Source organism: Coniophora puteana (genome assembly GCF_000271625.1).
Source record: "Coniophora puteana RWD-64-598 SS2 unplaced genomic scaffold CONPUscaffold_5, whole genome shotgun sequence".
Classification (NCBI taxonomy): Eukaryota; Fungi; Basidiomycota; class Agaricomycetes; order Boletales; family Coniophoraceae; genus Coniophora; species Coniophora puteana.
The window spans coordinates 2,022,987-2,036,116 of NW_006913057.1; the positions used below are offsets into that span (position 1 = coordinate 2,022,987).

Below are 13,130 nucleotides of genomic sequence, written 5' to 3' on the forward strand. Positions count from 1 at the left end.
CGTCTTGGATTTCAACCCACGCGACAACAACATACGCGGGGTTAGTCAGGACCTGTCAATATAAATAGCCTTGGTTGCTGTCATGCACGTCGTAAAAAAGATCTAATCCACTGATGCAACCATTTAGCCCAGGCACCGACCCAGAAAATACGCATGCTTCTCAAAGTTTCTGTGTCGTCTTCGGCCTTGACGCCTTCGTCATCAAAACCGCCTTCAGTGCCTTGGCCATGTCAATGGATGTCATTAATGTTAAGCAGTAACATGCAAGTGCGATCCGAGTGAATTGTTTGTGGTCACCTGCGCAATAACCTGTTTTCACACTACATCCGTAGGTGGTGCTACAAAGTCCAAACCGCTGACGAGGGGGCGTCGTACTGCAGCGCTAGCTGCATCCCCCCGTATTGGCCCATACCAACGATATCTTCATCCTCACTCTCCTGCCCGAGAGCGTCAAAATGACTCCAGTCAAAGCCTGGTGGATCTTCGATTAAATCCGCCAATATTGTCAGAACCTCCGACTGAGTCTGCCTCATCAGGCTTATCCACCGCTTGCTGACCATCCAACTAGCAACGCCCTTTGGAGGTATCGGGAGACCATCCTTATGAGGGCCCGGAAAGCGCTCCTTGCGCCCGACACCGCGTCGAGGTTTGTTGGCGTTCTCAACTCTATCATTCTCATCTAGGGTGTTGAAAAAGCGCCTAAGTCGTGTACTGCGCCAGGGCAATCCACGGATGCGAAGGAAGGAGCGTGGAGAGTTCATGGGGCTTTCTTCGACTTCAGATTCTTCAGAGGACATGCACTCCGTCTGGAGTGCTCCATCAAAGGTGATGTGTTCAAACGCATCAAGTCGGTTCCGAGCGTCTGACCGGTTGCATAGTTTCTATACAAGTAGGTCTTGGTACAGTTTTCACGATAATGACAGGGACACCTACAGTCTTCTTTCGACTTGCTCTCCGAGAACTTCTAGCCTTCGTATCTTCACGTTGCTTGTAGGTTCTTGCCACTGACTCATCCCGCTGTGCCTTGTACTTTTGCCTCAAAGTCACGAAAGCTTGCTCAAAGGTCGTATCCAAGGATTTCTTGTTGAAATCCTTTTCGGGAACGTATTTGTACCGGTCCCGGTTTTCCTTCAGGTCTCGCAGAACGAGTGTCTTCATTCGATTGTTATGCACGGATTGACGTGTGGTCTTGTCCCAGACAAATCGTACTGGCTGGTCAGGGCCCAAGGTGGTGCCTTCAACATGGCTGTCTGGCAACGCTTTGTCGTTCTCAAGCTGCATGAGGCGCAGCATATGCAATCGCATTGCATGCTATAAGGTGTTCAGACTACTGCTGGGGTGAGCAGAGAGCTGCCTCTTTACCTGAATAGTGAGACATCGTGTATCGTGGTGGTTACGTCGCTTGTTGCGTTGGCGCGGATACGATTCGTCCTTGGAATCAGTGCTGCTCTCCTCGTCGCTAGAGAGCTCACTGGCTAACCGCTTGCGTTGTGTTGGAATGCCTTGAGAGTGTGGTGAGGAAGGGCCCATGTTGATGAAGCGCGCAGGCTGAGTAAGGATAGGCGACTGAGGCATGGTAGGGTGATAAATGACATTAAGATTAGAAGGGCCTGCTTCGAGGCGCCCCATGTTCTGTGACGACAAGTATGGTGTGGAGTGGTGAGACAAGGCAGGTGAAGTGTCAGGTGTAGGCTGCTGCCCCATCGTAGGAAGCTGTGGAGTGACCTGAGACGTATGCGTCCCCGCTACAGGCTGAACCGAGGGACTCGCTGCTGGCGAGCCTGAGGCACCGAGACGGCTCCGAAGCTTGGTGATTTCCTGGCGCATCTCTAGCATGTGCCGCTCCATCTCGGCCTGACGGAGAGCGTACTTTGCCTCCTGTTCTTGCTCCCATGCGAGGCGGCGTTTACGCTCAATTTCCTGCGCCTCACGCGTCGATGCAACATAGCGTAGAAGCTCTTGCACAGCGGTGAGCGAGGCAGCGGAGGGCATGCGTGGGGAGAGAGCATCGCTGCTGCTGACAATGAATGCATAGCACGGGGTAATTAAGAAGCGTACGTACGAGGGTGAGACCTGTGATATAGCGGACTGAGAGCTTTCTGTCACAATGGTTTCGAGACCGCTTCCTTGGGGTACACAGTCCGCTGCATTAGGTGCAACTGATTGTTGTCCGTCCGGAGGAGGGGCATTCGCGGGCGGCCTATTCCTAGAAGTGGCAAAGTAGGGGTTGAGAGCATCAGAAAGCTCGCTGGTGGGCATAACGAATGCGGCTCAAAGAGCTCCAGGATTGTTATGCCATTAAGCAGGATTTATGATTTCATTAGCCCTGTCTGAGTTTGGCGCACCAGGGATGAATGCCAGCCTATTTGGTATTGTTAGGATTGAAAGCTCTCGCCATACACGGACAAATAGCGCGGGATGTCGGTACGCGTCAGCGGGTGCTCTCTCGTCTACACTACCAATAGCCTTTACTTTCCCTTCACTATCATCTTATCGTCATGGACGCTGATTTTGGCCAAATGCTCGCCCAGGCGCAAATGCGTCACGGAGCCGCGGGTCGCCAGGATACGTCTGTCCCAGACAAGTGAGCGGCCCCTTTTCTCAATCTTACGCGTCTCGTATTAACAAGGATCTAGTGGGGAGGTCATTCACATCTCGTCACTAGCCCTGCTCAAAGTACGATCTAAACCCTTGTTTGTCATCTCCAACTCAACGCGACCATAGATGCTCAAACATGGGCGAGCCGGTGTTCCCATGGAGGTTATGGGTCTTATGCTTGGTGAGTTCGTGGACGAATATACTGTCCAAGTCGTGGATGTCTTCGCCATGCCCCAATCTGGCACAACCGTCACCGTCGAATCGGTAGACCATGTCTTTCAAACCAACATGGTGGAGATGCTGAAGCAAACTGGACGGTGCGTATTTGCCCTACTTTGTGTCGATGGCGCACATACTCACGCCAACTGCAGACCTGAGATGGTTGTTGGGTGGTATCACTCCCACCCTGGCTTCGGATGCTGGCTGTCAAGCGTCGATATTAACACGCAACAAGTACGTAGCCTTTTGTGACATGGCACATGTAGCTGAAACGGTTTGGAAGTCTTTCGAGCAGATGCAGAATCGCTGTGTAGCCGTGGTGATCGACCCTATACAATCCGTCAAAGGCAAGGTCGTCATCGATGCGTTTCGGTTGATCAAGCCGCAGACCGTCATTACCGGACGTGAGCCCCGGCAGACGACGTCGAACATAGGGCATATCAACAAACCTTCCATCCAGGCCCTCGTCCATGGGCTTAACCGACACTACTATTCGATTGCTGTTAATTACCGAAAGACGGATCTGGAACAGACCATGCTGATGAATCTGCACAAGCGGAACTGGACGGAAGGATTGCGCCTGCGGAACTTCAAAACACATCAGGAGAGCAATGAGAAGGCAATCAAGGTCTGTGATTTTGTTTAATGACACACTGGTGTCTTCTGACCGCAACCCCTGCCCACCCTGGTCTGGCTCTGGTGCCTAATAGTCTATGCTTACGCTTTCTGAGGCGTATAACAAATCTGTTCAAGAAGAATCTACGATGGACCCCGAAAAGCTGAAGACGAGGCATGTGGGCAAACAAGATCCAAAGCGGCATCTCGAGGAGGCAGTCGAGAAAGCGATTGGGGACCAGGTTGTACAGAATTTAGGCACAATGCTGCTCGCTGAACTTTAATGATCACCTCTTGTACACTATGATAGAAATATGCCATAATGACCTCAGACTTGCCCTACCCATCATGAGCTGATCCCTATCACACGACCGAGTCAACAATTAGGTCGAAGTTCTTCGTATGACGACTCCTGCGTCTTTGGTGAGAGGATGCATCAGGTGCAGTATGGAAGCAATCTGGCTTCCGCAGTAAATAAGGGAGCATCAATTGAGGCTCGGAACCTTAGACCGACTACGCCATCGCCAAGGGCTTAGCTATTTCAGGGGATAACATAGCGCAGAGACCCTTGCCACCGTAGTGACTTGACAGATACACCTCTGCAGAGTTTGTCCACATCATGACGGGGGCTGACAATGGGCATTGGTAAAGATGATTAGATTCTTGCAGGACGAAGCGCCGTGGTAGGAATTATCGGTCATGGGGACTAGCCGGAACGGAGTTGCATTGTGCTCATATCAACGCTACCTACGGAAGGACCAGTTGGGATGCAGCTTGGGATTGCTGAGTGTAGGCATGAGGCCCATCATCTTGGCACGCTTGATGGCCTTTGAGAGGCGGCGGTGGTTCTTGGTGGTCAGACCGCTGTCTATGCGTGACTTGATCTTGCCCATGTCGGAGACATACTTAGAGAGAAGGTGAACATTGGCATGCTCATGAAGAGGGTCGATTTCAAGCTGGTGAAGGATGTCGTGGCGAGCAGCTTCGCGCCCACCGGGAGCAACGAGTGCGCGCTTCGTGGGGGCTGCCCAGAGACCGTAGCCATAACGGTGCTTTCGGCTAAAGTAGTGTGGACGAACGAACTGCCAAATGCATGTCAGGCTTGCGGCTTCGAATGAAGTGAGACGCGTTTCTTACGGTGTTCGCTTGGAATTTGAACCGCGGACGTTCAGCAGCCCATTGTGCTTCGGCTGATGGGAAGGTGTGAATTAGGAATGGAATCAAAATTTGGGACACCTGACCAACGTACCTTGCTTGTTTCTTTCAAGTCCGTCGCTGACGTCCTGGAGGACCTGACTGAGCGACTTGTCCTGGTTCTCGTCGCGCGCGGGTGCGGAAGTCGCGAACTGGCGGGCAGCGGGGAGGACGGTGGACTGCTGCCTGAGCTGCCTCGACGTGCTGGCGAGGAGACGAGCGAGCATGGTAGAATGCGCGAAGGACGGAAATAGTAAGAGTAGAGAAGGAAAAGAGGTGTCGCGTTAGCCGGGGTGGCAGGAGGACAGACGCGGATTCTCATGGGACGGAGATTGCCTAAAAGCAGATTGGGTCCGGGAGAGGGTCGGACCCCCGGAGAAGTGCGCTGAGGCGCAGAGTGCGGACAGTCATGGTGACGGGCTCTAGAGTCTTCGGGCGGAGCGTGCGGCCAAAGGGGAGATAGATTGAGCTTATATGAGTGCGGATCGTGGGTAATGCAGTCATGGGCGGCAGGTTCGTATGAAGTAAGGAGGTTTGGGCGTGAGGATGTGCGATTGGGAAGATGTGATGTCGGCCGGGACACGGAGGGGAGCTGATGAAATGTAATTTTGTGCTGGGAAATATTGGATAATATTTGGATGGATATCATCTAGACCTTCGTCTCCTCCTGCCAGTGCCTGCAGAGGTCGTCCGTCTCCCGTCACCAGTCCACTCTCGCCCTCGCCTTTCCTCCTCCCGCCCATGCTCTCTCGGTAGCAAACTCAACAGCCCCACCTCCGTCAGTCACCAGTCACCCTCTTCCCTCTGCCAGCCCTCCCGCATGTCACTAATCACCTCACCAGACTCGCCCCTTCTCTTCTCTCCCTCCTCCCTCTCCTCCCTCTCCACCGACTCCCCCCTCCCCATGTCTGATTCCGCGACCCAGCATCGTCGCCAGCCTCCCTCCCCCCTCGTCTTCACTCCAGAATCCGTCCTGCCTTCCGTGGTCTCCAGTACAGCCCCAAGTTCAAGCCATGGCTCAGGCTCAAATACCGTCTCTATGCCCTTCGTTCGCAGGCATGTCACACGCAGGCTCAAGACAGCAAAGGCAGATTGTGACAAGGAGCTCCGTCGTGTCATAAACAACGTCACTACTTTCTTCGAGGAGCGTCTCAGAGAATCGGAGCATGACAGGGAATTGGAACGTGACTACCAACGCGAGTCGGACCGCGACGACCACGATCGTGAATCTCAAGTTGGCGACTACGAATCCCTTAGAGAACACTTCATCAACTCGAGCGCAGAGCATCGCCCCCAGTCTCAGGCGGATACCTACTCGGATAGCGGTTATGAGCCAGAGCCAGAGAGTCAGCACAGTCGACAACGTGCGTCTAATCCCGACGAGAGTTCCTCACGCCGCTCTCTAACGCATAGGCTCTCTTCGCCCGGCCTTCTTGCAGCTTCTACCTCGTCTTCGTTTAGCCCAGGTCTTCGCAGGCAAAACACGCTTCCGTGGGATAAACCCGCCCCTGGTCCTTCCACCGCCTCGAGTAGCAATGTGCCTAGTCCAGTCATCCCCACCGCGGGTCTGTCCGACGTTGCTAGTCCCCGTAAGGGAGTAAGGGATACTGCTCCCACGACATGGCCCTCTCAGAGCATGTCCTCACGCCGGCTCTCCCGCTCAATCCATATTCCCGTCCGCCCGGTGCCGTCGGGCCAGAGTTCTCGCTCGACCTCGCGGTCCCGGTCTCCATTGCCACCAACAACTTCTCACAGTAGCTTTTCTGACGCAGGCGGTGCATTCAATTCGTCGTCAAATCGACGGTCCTCGCGTATACTCGTGGATGATCCGGTCGATCCCATCATGACAGCACTGTACGACCTGATAGGCGTTGCAACTGACGTGACCGAGATGTCTACAGCACACTTGACTTCCCAGCCAAAAGTCTGTGAATCGCTTGTGCAACGGGTGCAGGCAATTGGCAAGGCTTGGGATGATCACCCAGACTGGCACGGTCGCAACTGGTACGTGCAGGTGCTTTTGGCGGTCGCCAGTCTTAGTCGTGTTATGGAGTGGTGGGAGGCTGAGAAGAGTTTCTGGAACTTTGACGATGATGGAGACGAGCAGGAGGAACCTCTGATGTTCGTGATGAAACCTCCTGAGGAAAGTCATCCCATCCCAACACCAACATCCCGCCAAAGACATGATGATAACTTCATGCGACGAGCCTCTGAGGACGACCATAGATTACGGCTTCATAGACCAACAAGCCAGCCTCGACGCTCAAGGGATGACAAGCCAAAAGACCTCTTGATGTCCTCTAAAATCCCAGAGCAAATGCCTCCAACCCCTCCAAGCAAGCTGTTGGAACATAATGAATCTGCGCGTGTGTTGGCAACTGAACGTCTTCGTCTTCAAGCTGAGACGGCTCAGAACCAAAACATTGTCATGGAAATCAGCTTGGATGGTGAGCACTTTATCTGGGTCAACTACGCTTGGCTCGTGGTTGTCGGGTGAGTTAGATGCTGTCGGTCAGCTTTTCATCCTGTACCGTTGACCAATACTTCTCAGAACGGACCCCGTCGAGCTCACTGGGACTCGGATATCACGTCTTCTTGCTCCTTCAGACTGGGTTGTCTTCAAGCAGGCGACACAACGTTTACAGCAGGATGAGTCGCAGACTCTGGAGATCCGGTTTAGGCTACAAGTGGAGCCCGAGGATCGTGATCCTTCGGCCAACGCTGTCCTGTACCAGATGATGGAAGGCAAGGGTATGCTCATGATCGATCGGGAGGACGGACAGCCCTCGCACACTATGTGGGTAGTGAAGCCCATCGCACCACCGAAGTACGAGAACGCATCGCCGTATATAATGGTGGAAGGTGGAGAAATGGAAGAAGAACTACTCGAGAGTACCAAATTCTCGAAGCGCCTTGAGGGACAACCAACTCAAGATGTCGAAGCAGCCCTACCTTTCTCCATACCTATCTGCACTGACCCGATCCTATGCCGCATCTGCGAGTGTCAAATTCCTCAGTGGTACTTCGAGAAGCATAGTGAGACCTGCGCTGAGGTTCACAGGCTGGAGGCTGAAATTGCTGAGCACAACGATACTATCGGCGAGCTACGCAATACAATCCGGGATCTGCTTCCTGTGATTGAAACGCCTACACCCGGAGTGCCTGCACAGTATCGTGGCATGACGCTCTTCACGCCATCTTCATCACCAATCCTGTCAAGCCCATTGCAAATGTTCCGCAGCGGCAAGATGCAACGGGTCGGTGTCAAGAAGATGCAGCTACGCATACTCAACACATTGGACGACATTTTGGCACTCGCTTGCGAGGTTAAGATGCCATCACTCAAGGAGGAGGAGGCGAAGGAGCCCATTGAGCGTCAGCGTTTGCTCTCTCCCAGCTCTGAACGGAAGATGTCACAAGTTCGTGTGTGGTGCAAGCCATCGATCGAGGATCCCGCGCTATCGCAACTCGCAGAAGATGTGGAGCTTGTCATTCGGTCCAAGGTAGACAACGTCGCACGGATGCAGAACACGATCCGTTATGCGGAGAAGATCTGGCAGGAATGGCAGGAGAAGGTTGAGAACTTCTTGGATGCGACTGAGGAGGACGATGATGAAGAGGAAAGTGAAGAAGAAGGGGAAGAAGGTCAGAGGCAGGAAGCTGCTCATGGAGAACGCCCACCATCGGCTTCCTTGCAAGTTCCTCAGCAAACGTTTGGAGGACTCCCAGATCTGTCATCGCTCTCGTTGTCGGATGAGACACCTCAGAAGACTAGTCCAGAGCCCACCCCTGTTGCTTCTTCTCCTGCACCTATCCCTACTCCGCCCGAAAGTCGAGCCGCTGTCTCTATGCCAGCGCCAACCTTCATCCCGCCGACGTGGCAAGCAGTTGCTAAGCTTCCCACTCGTTCGTCGACACCCTCGTCTATTTCGTCACCACTCGCTCTTGCTGCCCCCATAACGGCAGCATCTTCTCTTGAAGACCAGCCACCTTATATGAATCTCGATGATGCCATGCACGAGAACATCACCATTCGTACACGCCGGTCCACAAACAACCTCCTTGAGCCAAGGCTTGCTGTTCCAGAGTCGCCGACGTCGTCGCCGAAGGAAATTCCCTCAGGGTCGAGGAAAAGTCATCGCCGTCTTTCAACAATCAACCCCATCCTGAGCCCTACTATATCAGCTAGTAGCGGTCCCACTTCTCCTCGACAACCTTCGGCCGCTCCCCTTTCGCGCACGAACCCAACGTCAATAAGGGATTTCGACATTATCAAGCCGATCAGCAAGGGGGCATTCGGTTCTGTTTTCCTTGCCAAGAAGAAAGTCACTGGCGATTACTATGCCATCAAGGTCCTCAAGAAAGCAGACATGATCGCCAAGAACCAGATTACCAACGTCAAAGCCGAGCGTATGATCCTCATGAGACAAGCCGAGTCGCCCTTCGTGGCTAAGTTGTACTTCACGTTCCAGAGCAAGGAGAACCTGTACCTTGTAATGGAGTATCTGAACGGAGGAGACTGCGCGGCCCTCATCAAATCGCTTGGCTCTTTGCCTGAAGAATGGACAAAGAACTACATTGCTGAGGTCGTTCTTGGTTTGGAGTATCTTCATGAGCGCGGCATTGTACATCGGTAGGATGGTATTTTTTTTTCGTTGAATATATGCACTAACAGAGTACGGTTCCGGCAGTGATCTCAAGCCCGATAACCTTCTTATTGACCAGCATGGGCATCTTAAGCTCACTGACTTCGGTCTTAGTAGGATTGGTCTCTTGGGTCGTCAAACCCGCGAGAACCCACTTGGGCACGGGACGCGGACGCGGACCAGATACGACTCTCGCTCCAGGCCTCCGTCTATTGACTCTGGCTTCTTGTCGTCCCCAATGCTACCCACCGATATGACAGGCTCCGGAGGTTCGTATTTTAGCCAGCGACCACAGTCGGTACCGCGCCTTGGAACTACGCCTCATCAGCCCCCCACAGATGAAGTCGGCGAGTTCGGCGGATCAGACACGCTGGTGCACCACTTGTCTCGCCGCGCCGGCGAGAGCCCTCTTCAGTCGTTTGCCGCGGAGTTGACCACCGACCTTCGTTCTTACTCTGGCGGCGGCAACACTCCACCAGGGGAACAGAAGTTCGTGGGCACTCCTGATTATTTAGCACCTGAAACGATTCTTGGTCTGCGCGGGGATGATGCTGCTGTTGACTGGGTCTGTGATGATATGTGTTGTTGATGGTATTCGCGTACTGACTCATCTGCTTAGTGGGCCCTTGGTGTCATCACGTACGAGTTCCTCTACGGCATCCCTCCTTTCCATGCGGAAACTCCGGAGAAGGTTTTCGAGAACATCCTTTCTGGCATGGTTGATTGGCATGAAGACTGGGTCGACTTCTCGGACGAAGCCCATGACTTCATGAAGCGCTTGATCGACGTTGACCCAAGCGAGCGTCTGGGTAGTAACGGCGCCGAAGAGGTCAAGGCACACCCTTGGTTCTCTGACATCGTGTGGGACGAGGTGACCTCGACTGAAGCTGCGTTCATACCACAGATCACAGATCCCGAGTCAACGGATTACTTTGATCCGCGAGGAGCTATCCCTCAGCTATTCCACGATGAAGATGTAGCCATCTCGAACCCATTGGACAGCCCGTCATTGAATCCGCTTATCTCCACGTCCAACATGCCCGTGTACACTCCGAAAGAGGCCAATCACTCTCCTGGAGATGACTTCGGTTCTTTCAGTTTCAAGAACTTGCCAGTCCTGAAGCAGGCTAACGACGATGTTATTCGCAAATTGAAGACGGACCAGCTCGTACCCATCACCCATACTTTATCAGACCCCGCGATGGTTCACGGGCGCAAACGTAGCCTCTCACAGCGGCACAAGAAACCTCCCAGCGTTGTGACTCAAGTGGAACAGAAACCCACTTCGCCAAACCCCCCTTCGCCTTCTACATCGGCTTCTTCCATCGCGTCATCACCGTCTCGCGCTAGCGGACCATCTTCCACGCCGGGAAGTACTACTGGCGGTCATGCCCGTAAGCCCTCCGAGCTTGGAGCAGTCGAGAGGTTCAAGCTTAATCAGCTGGAGGGCGTTGAGCGTCGAAACTCGATGCCAAGTCGCCTACGGACCTCGTCTGTATCTAGCACGGGGGACGCGGGAGATGGCTCTGGCTCAGACAATTGGACGTCCTCTGCAGGGCATGGATCAGCTCACTTTGACACCACCCCTCCGTCATCCGTTCATTCGATCGATCTCCGTAAGGGGCCTGATCCGAGTGACCGAGCGGTAACATGCTTGCTGGCTGAGGACAACCCCATCACAGCAAAGATCATCGAGACGTTGTTGATCCGTCTTGGGTGCAGGGTGATAGTCGTTCAAGATGGTTCGGAGGCGATCAGCGTGGCCATGGGGGACATCAGTGAGTTAGCTCAACGTTGTTTCCAGCACATTCGTGTCTGACTTGGATCCAGAATTTGACTGTATTCTGATGGATCTACACATGCCAATCCGTAAGTCGCATCACTGAATGAAGTTTCAGCAGCACATTGAATGTCTCTAATTTTACAGTTGATGGGGAGAGTGCGGCACGGTACATCAAGAACACGAACGGCAAGAACACGAACACGCCTATCATTGCCGTCAGCGCGTACAGTGCCTCCGATGTGAGCGATCTGGACACACTCTTTGCCGGGTCGCTCGCAAAGCCCCTGCAACGGGCCGATTTGCTTGCTATGATGCGGAAGCTTGGCTTCAAAACGTCTGCTGTTTCGGGAGTCCCGCTAACAACCAAGATTAGCACTGGTGTTCGTGTATAATGACCCTTTAATGCCTTATGTTTGGTTGTCTTTGTTTTCTCTTCTCTTCCTTCCTTCTTTCTATGTTCGTTTGCTTGTCTGGTCTCGTGTCTATTTTGCATATCATCTTCTCATTGCCTCGCTGTTCAACTGCATGTCACCCATTTCCACACATCTCGTTCGCCACTTTTCACTGCAATACACTCATATCAGCATATTTTTCTGCGCTATTCATTTCGGTTTTTTTCGCCTAGCATACTGTACGTTACGTCCTAGAGTATGTGCTTTCTGCACGATGTTTGGCTTGTACATCTGCGGCCTTGCTTGTCAATCACCGGCTCATTGTTGGAAGGAAAGACGCGTGAACTAATAAGTGAATACCGTACTGTATGCGACATGCGACAAGCTTGATGATGTGTGCGCATAATAAGCGCTGTAAGCTTTAGTGCCGGTGAGAACGCACACTGTAAGCGAAAAAGTGATGAAGATGTGTACTCAGGGCCAATCAGCGGGGGGTAAATAGCGCCGTGACGCGCCCAGGGAGGCACATTGGAAGTGGCAGGATAACAACAAGCGCCCAGATAGAAATGACACCCCCAAGGATGGCCAGTCGTTGGTCAGCTCTCTCACCCACCGCCATTTACCGTCCACTGGCAGCAGTGCTCCGAGTCCGAGTCTGAGTCTGCTTCTCTCAGTTGCTACGCGTCCTGCCCCAGACAAAGAGCAGTGTACACTCTATTGCAGCCGGCGACTCCTAGCACACACGGAGGTCCTGACAAGATGCATCCATACGGTCAATCAGGTGAGTTCATCACCTTTCCAGAGGAGGCCCACCATTCTTATCTGTCTGTTTCACAGCGTCGGGCCACTGGCCTCCGCGGCACTCCACATCGTTCAACGTTGCGAGTCCGCAAGAGTACTCCCCACCACTACAAGCACAGGCTCATCGTCCGCGTTACAACACTCTTCCTTCTCCCCCCCAAGACATGCAGCCGTCCAGCCAGCCCCCCAGTCTTCCACCCCACCCAAACCCACTCACCCCTGGCCGCAGAACCTCTACCCACGCGCCCCTCTACACCGCGTCCCCCAACACTCCTGCTGCTAACAGATACTCCGCCTATGCCGCGTCCCCAGAGCGCGTCCCTTATTACGGCGACTACTTCATGCAGCCCTTCTCTTCTCAGGGGCCTCCACCGCCAATTCCACAAAAGCCTAATAACACCACGTCGTCCCCGCCCCCAATACCTTCAAAGCCATTCAATGCGCTACCCAACAGGCTGTCGCTATATCCCCAGGCAATACCACAGGCACGTCAATCTGGCCCTCCTCCCCCTCTACCCACACCACCACCACAGTTCTCCCCTCCTTCCATGAGCATGCCAGTCCCAGAAATTCCGTCCCCTTCCAATCCTCCGAATCCGAATTCTCCCTACCGCGGCCCTGGTTATTCGTCTCCCCAAGAAGACGATGACGATGACAAAGACATCGCACTAGCCATGGCCCTCTCTGCCTCAGAAGCACGCCAGCGTGAGGAGCAACTGTATGCCCAGGAGGAGGAAGAGCTTGCGCGGGCATTGGCAGAATCTGCAAGGTTGTCCGTTCCGCTTACACCCCCCTTGTCCATACCTGAGACCAACAAAGCCTCGTTTTCCGGTTTCACAGAAGGCGAGAGCTGGCTTCACCTCATCACTCCCACATCGTCAC

General features: G+C 53.6%; 4 protein-coding genes across 4 annotated transcripts; 2 read left to right on the forward strand and 2 right to left on the reverse strand.

Annotated features, from left to right (window-relative positions):
* Positions 1-224: 224 nt before the first annotated feature.
* CONPUDRAFT_143750 (uncharacterized protein) lies at positions 225-2,259 on the reverse strand (the record flags this gene model as incomplete). The annotated part of the gene is made up of 4 exons (XM_007769844.1): positions 225-881; positions 934-1,311; positions 1,363-2,014; positions 2,063-2,259. 4 exons carry the CDS (start codon positions 2,257-2,259, stop codon positions 339-341), a joined length of 1,770 nt encoding a protein of 589 aa, XP_007768034.1. The 3' UTR covers positions 225-338.
* Positions 2,260-2,448: 189 nt separating this feature from the next.
* CONPUDRAFT_123134 (multidrug resistance protein) lies at positions 2,449-3,777 on the forward strand. The gene is made up of 6 exons (XM_007769845.1): positions 2,449-2,584; positions 2,637-2,676; positions 2,725-2,915; positions 2,970-3,051; positions 3,101-3,445; positions 3,528-3,777. Exons 1-6 carry the CDS (start codon positions 2,499-2,501, stop codon positions 3,714-3,716), a joined length of 933 nt encoding a protein of 310 aa, XP_007768035.1. The 5' UTR covers positions 2,449-2,498; the 3' UTR covers positions 3,717-3,777.
* A 205-nt stretch (positions 3,778-3,982) lies between these two features.
* Positions 3,983-5,014, reverse strand: CONPUDRAFT_123135 (uncharacterized protein). Its single transcript, XM_007769846.1, has 3 exons — positions 4,682-5,014; positions 4,570-4,622; positions 3,983-4,514 (listed from the first exon to the last, which is right to left on the reverse strand). Exons 1-3 carry the CDS (start codon positions 4,851-4,853, stop codon positions 4,176-4,178), a joined length of 564 nt encoding a protein of 187 aa, XP_007768036.1. The 5' UTR covers positions 4,854-5,014; the 3' UTR covers positions 3,983-4,175.
* Positions 5,015-5,501: 487 nt separating this feature from the next.
* Positions 5,502-11,763, forward strand: CONPUDRAFT_81831 (uncharacterized protein). Its single transcript, XM_007769513.1, has 6 exons — positions 5,502-7,119; positions 7,178-9,259; positions 9,318-9,837; positions 9,892-11,050; positions 11,103-11,141; positions 11,200-11,763. The coding sequence occupies exons 1-6, from the start codon at positions 5,531-5,533 to the stop codon at positions 11,445-11,447; spliced, it is 5,637 nt and encodes a 1,878-aa protein (XP_007767703.1). The 5' UTR covers positions 5,502-5,530; the 3' UTR covers positions 11,448-11,763.
* Positions 11,764-13,130: the final 1,367 nt, after the last annotated feature.